At 36.9% G+C, this 12,023-nt stretch overlaps 1 protein-coding gene across 5 annotated transcripts in view; it reads right to left on the bottom strand.

The window, feature by feature from the left end:
* Positions 1-5,827: 5,827 nt before the first annotated feature.
* The window catches only part of LOC105197268 (nephrin), a 300,694-nt gene continuing 294,498 nt past the window's right edge, over positions 5,828-12,023 (bottom strand). For 3 of the 5 annotated variants that reach the window (XM_039447072.1, XM_026133136.2, XM_039447073.1), the window contains 2 exons: positions 11,145-11,334; positions 5,828-10,322 (listed from right to left, as the gene is read on the bottom strand). In XM_039447072.1, the coding sequence (XP_039303006.1) occupies positions 9,841-10,322; positions 11,145-11,334 (672 nt within the window). In that variant the 3' untranslated portion in view covers positions 5,828-9,840. Of the gene's footprint in view, positions 10,323-11,144; positions 11,335-12,023 lie in introns of those variants that run through there. The other 2 variants (XM_026133137.2, XM_039447074.1) reach the window with 2 other exon arrangements.

Here is a 12,023-nt window from a genome sequence, read left to right as displayed (position 1 = left end):
TCACAAGGCTCTTCTTTCTCCCTATAACATTTCTTTATCAAACGTTATCATAAATGATTAAAATAACCATAGAAATTTCAGTAGTTTATTATTATTTTAACTAAATCTACATTTAATTTGCATTTTTTTGGGAGGAATATTTAGCTTATAATTATTATATTTTAAATTATATTTTTATATAACAATTTTGCAGATAAAAAATTAACTTTTAGAAATTAGAATTTTTTAAAGCTTTGAAATAAAATAATGTACTTACATAGTTGCTTCGATATCTCCTAAGCCTCTTCATTCTCATAGTCATTTGTATACTGAAAAGAATGATCTGATTATATTAACAAAACTTGTATGATTGAGTGTTTCTGGTGAAACACCAAGCTATTCAGCTTGGAATTTTTGGCTGTTATAATAAAACTCTGGTTATTATAATCAGAACGTTTGATCAATTTTACTGGTAATTCCTACAAGATTTCGGATTCGTCCGTTTTCGAACAGACATATTGGTTGAATCTACCAGATTTTCAAATGATGCAACAAGACTTTCCAATATTAGTATGATAATAGACTTGTGAAAATGTGATTAACTACAACTGTGAATAATAATAATCAGCACAGAATCGCACGATGCATCTTGGTATTCGCGATCTTAATCTCATGGCTAAAATGTATGATTTACATTTTATTATTAGAGATCGCCATGTGGAAAAAGTATAAAGCTTCATAGTTTCTTCGACATTCGCGATTTGTAAATTAATACAATAAAATAATTTTAAACAACACAACAATTTTCCAAGTTATAAATGTTTTGAACATTCATAGATATTAAATTTTTAAATAATAAAAATTATTAAATACTAAAGAAATCACTGCTCACGTATAAGCATCATGATAAAATGATTCATCCACCTCGATTACTACGTGAAATATATCGCTCGAAATTATAGCTTCAATAAAGTGTTAATATATTTGCTGTCGTTAATCTCGCTATCGCGAGTTAATTGCAATTAATCGCTTACTGCTAATCATTAATTTCTCATAGAAAGAAATCGTATTTCGATGAATAACATGGCAACACGAAGCGGTTCGCGCCGCTCAAACACGCGAGGCCAATATTTATCTGTCTCGATAAATAACTATCGTCTAAATACGTGGAATTAATAGACTGATATTAAGAAAATTATCGTAAGTAGCAATTCAATGAGCGGCTCGCTCGAGCGTCGCCACGTGAATATTAATGTAACGCGTGGCAGCCTTGCGTTTGAAGTCGCGTGATACTAAGGCCAAATACAGCATGGTTACAGAATATATTTAACGTTATTATTTAAAATAATTAACAGAATTTTTATATATTTATAGAATATATAAAAAAGAATATTTTATTCTTCGTATTTTAAATTAACTTCGACAAGTGAACTGTTGCATAGATTGCATGAACTATTAGATTAAATTATATATATTTGGCGCTTTGTTTTAAAAAAGAAATGTTGGATCTTGCAAATTTGCACAGTTTAACTTACTGAACGTAATTCTCTCTAAAAAGGGAAAGGAGACTGTCGACGAAGCAAGGCATAACAGACCGGTTTATAAGTTGACAATCAGTTTTAATAGTTGCAATAGAAAACAATATACAGAATACAGATACAGAATAATCCTAGCTGACGAAAGGCTCTCCTAGGTAAAATGTTGTTAATTGTGTAGTGAAAAATTATGAATGGAAAAACAAGATGATATACACATAATGAGTGGCTTACTTTTACCTATCTGCTTATCGGTTAGTTTCATTTACCTAATTACAGTGATTGGAATCGTTAATTATAATTATGTCTGTATAGACACACAGGTGTGTATACGTAATAGAGATTCTTAAACGCTACACAATGTTGCTTTTACTTTGGTTTTAAATTAAGGACTAGCGCGTTGAGCTCCGCTCTGCCTCTGCGTATACATTTATATAAATCAGCATTTATACCTCTCCTTCTCTAATATCAAATATTAGAATATTGGTAGTTCATTCGAACGCAAATCCTGCAAATAATGCTAATAACGCTATGCTAATCGCGTGGAATATTAAATGAGATAAATGAATACATAATTGTTATTCAATTATTCCTGAAACAGCGTTCAAAGGACCGTCTCTCGTCACTCATTTCGCAATGAGCACAGCTCATGAACAAATCGCGCGTACGTGTCCCACAAATAATAGTAAAATGCATCGCGCACAAGGTATATCTTTCCTCTCCCTTCGTTCAGCCCTACGTATTACGGTTTAATCAACGTGATGCGGCGAAAAGGCACAAGGCATGCGTTTATTAAATGTCAGCGCGAGAATGTAAATGCACGTGGAGGACGCGTGGAGGAGTCATCAACGAAGAAGAGGCTGCTGCTGAGCAATAATCACTGTAAATGCACTTTTGTACGGGATACATCTCGCCCCCCTTCGCCCCGGATGCGTAGGGGTGGTGGACGACCACGTGGAGCGGAACGGCGGCTGTCGTCGTCGTCGCGACACGATACGCAGATGACAGAGCGAAGCTCACAGTGAGTGTAGTGTTGTGTATACCATTTAGAATTGGAAATGTAATTTAGAATTAGAATGTAAAAATACTATGTATATGTACATTAATCAGTTAATCATGGGCATTCAATTATGTTACACCATTACGTCGATCAGAGAGCTTTTCCTTTTCGCTTTGTTCTATCCTTTTTTTCTCTTTATTTTTTGTTTAACTTCATTACTCCTTTTTATTCCTTCCCTCTGTTGTACTCGAAGAAACAGCACCGGCCGCGCGCTGAAAAATTTCCCGTCAAAACGGCCCTCGACCGGTGCTGATTCCTTATCTCTTTTTTTTTTCTTCACCTTTCGTCTCATATTAATATTTCGTAACATATGTTACACACGTCGAAGAACAACGTCGATCGGTTGGCACATAAAACGGAAGCAACATTTAGATCAGTCGCGGCGCGATAATAAGTTATGTACAAACTCGAAAACGCATGGGGAGGAGTACAACGTACTTTCGTGTATTATTGGCGTGACGCTCTCAGCACAAAAGGGGTAAAAATCATCTCCCTACGCGCGCGTATGTGTGTTGAAAAAGTAGAAGTGTAGCTCGAGCAATAAGAAAGATCCTCGTAAAAGTATCCCCGTGTATACATATATGAAAAACGCGGCGTGTGACGCAAAGGCGATGGAACACTGGCGATATCAATTTTGGAACGGATATAATTTTCGCGACGTCGCTCGCGCTTGTTCGTCGTTCTGATGCTGGTTCTCCACTTGCATTCTCAATCCCTCGTCTACCGTCGTCAATTTCCTAATCCGTGATGCTCGCGCGCGTCGTCGAACATTTTTCTTGCCGCGCTTTATGTTTTTTTTCTTTTTTTAGAAACAATGACGCTGCCGCTAATCCCTATTTATCGACAATTATCTCGTCGCGGTAAAAAGAACGATATAAAGTGAATATATTACCAATATACACCTAGTATACAAAAGCTCTCGATTTTCGTTTTTTTCCTTTTTCCCATACTTCGTAGTTTGATATAATTCGTAATTTTAAGTATTCTTCATTATTTCCTTTCTCCCTTTTTGTGTCTATCTAAGTGCTATGTACATTATACGTTTATATACATGTAAAACGATTAATTGATTCTTTTCCTCCATATCCTTAATGATTGTATAATTAGGATTGACTATGTCTTAGAGTTAATCAACGGAATTACGAGCTGTTCGTTATTATTATGTAAAATATCAAATGTCGTACGTGTTAGATGGTATGTCCATCTCCAAGGTACCATTTTGGACGAATAGCGGTCCGTCTAACATGCCTAGCACTTTGATGAGCAAATACTTTGGAGATTACATAAATCTAATAATAATCTTCAGGTAATATTAAGTATAGATGATTTGTTTTTTTTAATTACAAATATAAAACATGTATATGTAAATAGAATTCTTAATTATGCGCGAACATGTTCATCTCTAATTGAGCATACGTGAATTTCTTATCATCAGTCTAAGCCGAACTGTGCGGCTCCATACACAACGGCGGTTTAACAATACACGTCTCTCTCTCTCTCTCTCTCTCTATCTTTCTCTCATTTATTTCTCCTCTCTTTTCTCCCCTTTGCCTTAAGCTTCGTAGTATCTACCGTGTTAACAAATAATATCGCTGTAATGAGAAACAACAATATATATGCGTACGCTACGGAAAAACGTTATTCATAAAACTTTCAAACAATCTCTTCAACGAGCGATGTGACGCACGTGGCCGTCGGCCAGGTAAAGTATATAATTGTCTCCTACAAACAATTCCACCTCGTCATGGGGTGAAGCGTAGATCCCCATCGTCGCGAATCGGTTCTCCTCTTACGTAAATCCCGGCTCAAAAGAGAAATCTAAAGCGGCCCGTAGACGCTCAATATTATTGAACAATAATAACATTGTACAATATTTTTTAGAATTCAATATAAACGGCTTCTAGATGATCAATATTATTGCACAGTATTATTGATCGTCTATAGGCTATATTGAGAGTTTGTGCAATATATACTGCGCCAATCACGTAACAATTAAAGTTCACAATACACTTTTGACGTATTGTGCGATTTGTTAAATATTGGATTGTCTGTAAATATTATGGCACAATATATTACCAATTGCTAATTTATGACATTCGATCTTTATTTGTAGCGTTAATAGACCATATTATCAAAATTAATGCTGATTAATGAAATTTGAATAGTTGCTTTTGATTGCATAATCTATGATGACTGAAATGAGCATGAAAAAGCATCTACTATATCAGTTATTTAAGAATAATTACAGCATACATTATGTTCGCAGGATCTAATGATAATATACATAAAATATAACACAAAAATTTTAACATAAATAGAAAATATTTTCTATTGTATATTTGTAAGTTTAATGACTTTGATCTTATTTCATATCATTAGAAACATGTTGCAATTACGCAGTATTTGAATATTGTACTATATTATTGATCATTTAAAGGCTATATTTAGTTTGTTTTGAATTGTCTATAGAAATATTATATAATATTATTGATCTAGAGGCCGCTTTATCGCCGATAAATGGACGAAGAGGATGTATTTCCCGCGCGGAAACGAGCAATCTTATGATTGGCAAAGTTACAACAATTATAATTATTGTACAGCGCGGGAATTTTGATGCACTATGTTATATATGCAATGCCTCTTGATAGAACATCTCGTGCAGCCGGTAAGTGTCGATTCGAGGGAACGCGACGTTGTTGGGACCCCCGCACCTCATTGTCACAGCCCTTTACCGCCGAAACGCAGGCGCAACGTGCATTACATGGCTCCTTTTTGTATGGCTCCTTTTTGTCGCAATATATTCTCCTTATGGTAGGCCAAACGCATCGAGTTTTATCGTCATTGTCATTGTCATTATCATCATTATCATCACCATCACCATCATCATCATCATCATCATCATCATTATCATCATCATCATTATCATCATCACCATCGTCGTCGTCGTCATCGTCGTCGTCGTCGTCGTCGTCGTCGTCGTCGTCGTCGTCGTCGTCGTCGTCGTCGTCGTCGTCGTCGTCGTCGTCGTCATCGTCATCGTCGTCATTATCATCGTTACTGTCACTTTCAAAAATATATATACGCTGACTACTTAGGCTTTCGACGAAGAACGGAAAGACTCGTTCATAATTGTCTCGTTCATAATCAACAAGATTAATTTTCTTTTTTTTTCCGGATATACAGCGTTATTACCCTCTAGCAATACTTCGTTTATAGCCTAGGTAATAGTGAGACCCTCATATGATCCATTTGAATTACTTTTTTCTCGGTTATTTATTTTTTTTTGTAATTTTTTTTTTCCACTCTTGCGACCGCGTGAAACATTGAGACGTTATCGACTATTTACACGATTTAATCATAATTAGTAATTGGAAATAAATGCAAAAATATATGTATATGTATGAACATTTAGTCGAGTGTTTGCGCGGTTCTTTTTCGACTGTCCGCGCGTGAGTCGTGTGTAACAGCTGCGCTCTTTCTTCGCGCGGTCCTCTCGAAATATCGCCGCGCCGTCGGCAGAGTATATATTTATCCTTAACTAAAAAACCATTACGTAGCAATTAAACTTATGTACTATTGTCTTTGTTCAAGATATCACTACGCCGAGACGTTCACTAGTACGGCTCCCCCAGTTCTTTCGTTTCTTTCTCTGGGATGTCTTGCTGATTACATTATACCTCGCGTGTCTTCATCTTGTGCGGAGACATTCGCGGTGAAAATCCTGGCAGGATTTGCGATGATCGAATCACAATCTCGACTCAACTCGATTCAGCCGAGTGAGTCTGCGTCGTCGTTATCCGGTTTTCGCAAACGCGTGAAGATGCATCGTGGATGCAACTTGATCCGCTCGTATATTCGTGACGAACGAAAAGATTGGCTCACCAAGAAAATCGGAATTATCAGTAAAACGCAAACATATGTAGGTTTCTTTTTTTTTTTGTTTAACAAACGACCGATCGCTTGTGATTTACAATCGTAAAATCGTAATGTAACAAGCGGTCGTTTAACATACATTGTAAACGTGTATATTTATCGCGCGTGTGTAGAATGTAAAAAGTATATTAAACAATCGGTACGGATTACCTACAGTATTGACTTCAGGATCGGCAGTGAAAACTTCGTTCTCTACACATGACAATGCTCAGATTCGTTTTTCATTGAAATTACTCAAGGGATGACAATCGCAGCGCAGTTACGTAAATAGCGATATAAGTAATTTAAGCGACGTAAGTAACTCCAACAGAAGTAATTAAAGTGCGAATGTGACTTATGATATGCAAATTGCGCGATTATTCTAACAACGTGCTTCAATGGGTCGTTCACGTTTCAGAAACAGTGGTAAAGTTCTTCCGCGTACTTTTCAACACATTGCTCAAGTTGTCGAATAATCCCTTTCTTGCGCAGTATAATCCAAAGTCAATTGAAAAAGTGGAAGATAAATGGGACAATTTAAGTTGCAACGGAAAAAATAAAATCTAGAAATTTTCATGCTTGCAGAAATGCAATTTGTCAATTGAGTGATTCAAATAAAGCTTAACATTCCGTATTAAAATATAATGTAAAAATAAATTTACAATAAAAATTTAAAATTGTTAGTATTTATATTGTAAAATATTGCATTGTGTACAAATCATCAGCATACAAATAATTCTTTTAAATTTATAGAGACTGGAAAATTTGCCTGATATTAGATTAAAAACATATTTCTAGCTAATAATTTTAGATATTAATTATGATAATATCTAAAATATTTCAACAAAATTTCAAACTACCGAAGAGTTAAAGTTTGCGACAAAAATTTACTTTCGCGCGTTATTGCGAAAAATTTGATTCTATTTCTTAATCCTTCCTAAAATTGCAATTGACTTCAAATTCTTATGTTCGCAAGAATCACAAGATCCTAAATGCTTTTGTAAAGTGCAAAATAACAGACTCGCTGAATATTCTTGTCATTTAGTACTAAAAGTGGCTATATTCTGTAACTTTAAGTGTTTCACCGAGCGGTAATGTCAAGATTAGAGATCAAACAGCCACATTTAGCGCTAAACTCTGGGCTAGCACTCATTGATATCGTGTAGAAGGAGACGCCGTTAACTCAAATAGAGAATCGTAAACGACACGAATGGAGGGTGTGGAAAAGGAAAGAAAGCTTAACGTCGTTGCTAACGACTTTGCTCTACGATTTTCCATGCACACCTTTTTTGTAATAACGATTGTCTCGTCTCCTTCAGTCTCGAATCGTCGGGATGAATCGACTCATCGACGCGAAAGTAAATAATGGACGGTTATGACGGATATGCCCACTCTCGCGAGTTTTTAAGGGGCAGTATTGTGCGATTATTAATTAATTGCTACTAATATTTTAGAAATCAATATTACTGACCTTGCATGATAGTCGTAATCGTAAAAACTTGATACCGATGAGATCCGGTATCTTGGAACTAGGATAACCAACGTCAAATTGGAAGACAGGCAGATAAATTTGTGCATTAAAAAAAGGTTGCAAGAATTCACTTGTTTTCGTGAATTAATTTTCGAAATAGAGATTTACAATCTAACTGGAAAAATGTGTAAAATTATATACAAAATTTTGTATAAGTGTATTACTTGATATATATAAATTGTAAATATTATTTCATATTCCAGTAAGTAAACTGCCCGCAGTATGACAACAGATTGGCAGCAGACTTGCTCAGATATTGCAACAGATCCAGTATTATTCGCATTAAACTCATGTTTTGCCGGTAGCGCCTGTCAATATAATCTGACAGCAAATTGTCGGTAGAAATCGAACGGAATCTGTCATTTCATAAATATTTAAATGAAGTACATCATTTAAATGAAACGGTTACAAAATGGTAGAGTCTGCTCAGTTTTTGTAATCAATCTGCTGTTAGAAAATTCCGTTGTATGTCTATTGATATTCTATCAACAAAATTTGTAGTAAATATTTTCAAAATTTCAATATATTCCAGTTATTCAAAATTTCTTTATGAGGATGTATTAACAAACGATAAATTCGTAAATAACTTGTATATAATAGATATATAAGCTACTTTTTCCTATTGTAATAAAAAATAAAAACCACATGATCTGAACATACATTATCTTTTTTCTTCCAAGCTTTAAATCGTAACATGATACTGGCGATTCTAGTTCCAAAAGGGAATGTATTTCGTATTTATAGTGACAATGTCACTGTTGAGCGTGAAGATTATGACTGTATACTTGGAAATTTGGAATTTTTGCATTTCGGCGTCAGTCACAGTAAGAGATCACTCCCTATATTGATATTTCAAAGATCTCTCGCAGATTTTCTCGGCAGTCGTTGACACTAGCATAGTGATATCTAAACATAATCGCTATGACGAAGAAGTGTGCCGACGTGCACGAAACAACCGAAGAACGAAATTATCGCGGGGTTGTTCTCTCGTCTATCTCACGGATTATGCGTGCTATTTACAGAAAAAATATACTTTCCTCGACGATCGGTGCGTCGATTTGGAGCTCGATCGTTCGATGCGTCGTGATTACGTCGCTGTTTAGCGAGTACGCTAAATAACGCTAAGGCGAGCGGATAAAGACGAAGAGTTAGAGCAGGGAAAACAATAAAGATAAGAGGAGGGGAAGGCAGAGTAGCGGAGGAGGAACGGTAGAACCGTTCTCGTGCTTTTTTGGAGAACGCTCGCGCGCGTGTCGGGGCGCGGTCGTTCCCTCTCCTTCTCCAAAATCGCTCTTTGTCGAGCGTTCAATTATGCATACATGTATCCCTAAGATTAGAATTCAATCGCGTAGGAGAGCCCCGCGCGTGTCTCCTCTCGTCTAGGAAGTAACCGCGTGAAAGGGAAAGGCTGTTTACAGCGTGAACCTGGTGCACCACTCTCTCGTCCCATGTTAACGTTCTTTCTCTCTCTTTGCCTCTGTCTTGCTATATTTACACACTTCGTCGTACTTTCGTTCTCGCGCACCAAACAGAATCCTTGGAGATTGTTCAAGCGTATGGTGATAAGTGCCAGGGCCTGCAGCCGCGCCGTGACGCCGTCGTTCGCGAACCGTCGCCGTCATTCTCTTCGCTATCGTTCAAGGAGATGATCGGTGACGAGGCGAATGACATGGACAGTTCGGAAGAGGATCCGCCATCACGACGCTTTGCGTTACTCAGAGACGCGTACTCCTCTCCGTGGCCGGTCGACAGTCCTCTGGATCATTCTGGGCGACGGCGCGATATTTTCCACGCGTCGAGCTGGGCCCGAAGATCGGCGAGCCTCAAACAAGATGACCGTCGATGTCGGAGTAGGTCGGCGTCGCCGCGAATGTCGACAGCGGATGGCTCTGGCAGGACGGCGGCGGCGGAGTCGGATGCGAGTGCGGGTGCGGATGGGGCACGCCGTTGTTGGTACCGACACGGGCGAACGTGGCAGGTGGCGGCGGCACCGACGGCGGTATCGGCGACTTGGTGCCCGCGGTCATGACGGTGACGTCGGGCGGCGGCACTGGACGCGGCAATGTTCTGGTACGCGTCAGAGTGCCGGTACCGGCTCCCAAGTGTCCGCCCATTATGTGACCCGTCGAGCCCATGGACGAGGGATAGTAGGGCCCGCCAGTCGGATCGATCGCGGGCGGCGCCGGACTCGGATTGCCGTCGTAGCTCATGTAGCTCCGGCCGCCGTTGTCCATCTCCACGCTGTAGAAGCTCACGTCGTTGGGTGGCGCCGGGCTCGGGTTGCCGATGTAACTCGACTTCGACACTGTAACATTAGATGTGACAAGACGTTAGATGGAAGTTACATAGAGACACTAGATATAGCCGAAGAAACAATGACGAGGAATCAACAGATTCTATGCCATTTTGTTACCATTTACCTTCAGTATTTCTTTACTTTCTTATACTTTATTTTTCGTCACTCCAAAAAATTTAGAAATTTATGCAAAAGATTGTTGTACAACTGAAATTATGATAATAAGCGGAGGAGCATAATTAACTTAACTGGTATCCCGGGGCCACCAGTGATCCTAGCTTGTATAATTTTAATTTTTCTTCAAGACCGGTATTCCTTGAATTTTCTTCAACTTTCAGTTGTTTCAAAGTACTGTTCTTTTTTGCTTTTTTTGCTTTTAGCCAAAAAATAATTTTTTTTTGTTTTTTTTTTCCATAACGCAAGCAGGACTCCATCAGACCCCTAAATTATTTCAATAGCTTTATGTACTAATTACATAATTAGTACAATAATTATCGCATGTAATATTTAAATTAATGCATTAAATAAATTAATACCATTAATACATACTTTATTTAATTTTAAAAGCTGCCTCTGAGTCTATCAAATTTTGCTTGCCCAAATAAAGTTACGTGATGAATACAACAAAATTATTACGAAACATATAATTTATTATATATTTGTTCTAAAATAAAATAATATCACTGATTAATGTTACTGATGGCCGTATAATATTCCAGTAAAAAAAAAACATCAGTTAAAGATTAAAATTACAATTAAAAGTATATATTAAAAAAAGTATAGCGGGTAGCGATGTAGTTATATAATTTGCGTTTAATTATTGATACTTACACGTACCTGAGAGAGTCCCGCTGGCGGTAGTCCGCTGCGGCGGCGAATCCATGTTCATGGACGTTTGCATGTGATTGCTACGACGACCGAGAGTGCCCTGATGAACCTGCATCTCTAAACCACCTTTCCCGAAATCCTGTATAGTTTGATCTATTAAATACGTGCTAGCTGCGGTTTTGCGCCCCTCGTCCTGTTATACAACAAATTAAATGACAAATTGATTCGTGATTTGTGGTCCGATATCCGGTTGCATTTCGCAAATAACAGACAGGCATAAAACGGCCTTTAAAAGCTGAATGTATTTGTCTCGAAATTTTGCTTCAATAAAAAAGTATATATATATATATATATATATATATATATATATGTATGTGTATATATATATATATATATATATATATATACATATACATATACATATACATATACACATACACATACATACATACATATATACATACATTATATAACATATTTCTGAGACATAAGATTAGAATTATTTTATTACGCATTGTTTCTATAATAAAACGTTAAATATAAAATAATGTCACTTTTTGTGACTTAATTCCTTGCGTTTCACGCCATTCTATAATTAATATATTAATAGAAGTTTCAACAAGTGTTTTCTTGTACTTGAAATCTTATTCCCAGTGGAAGTACGAGTAGTGGAGTGAGAGTTGTTTATATCTTGGTAGTATCAGAATACCGGTAATTAATGTAGCAATGCTTTAACTTTTTGATAATAGAATATTGTATATCCAACTTGCATTTGTTAACATTTACAATTAGTCTCGTTTTCATTTCAAATCTTCGTACTAATTTTATGAGAATGACAATAATAATAATATTGAAAATATCAAACGGTTTAACAATTAATTT

The sequence above is a fragment of the Solenopsis invicta genome, chromosome 3 (genome assembly GCF_016802725.1).
Source record: "Solenopsis invicta isolate M01_SB chromosome 3, UNIL_Sinv_3.0, whole genome shotgun sequence".
Classification (NCBI taxonomy): domain Eukaryota; kingdom Metazoa; phylum Arthropoda; class Insecta; order Hymenoptera; family Formicidae; genus Solenopsis; species Solenopsis invicta.
This window is presented reverse-complemented; position numbering and strand designations above follow the sequence as displayed.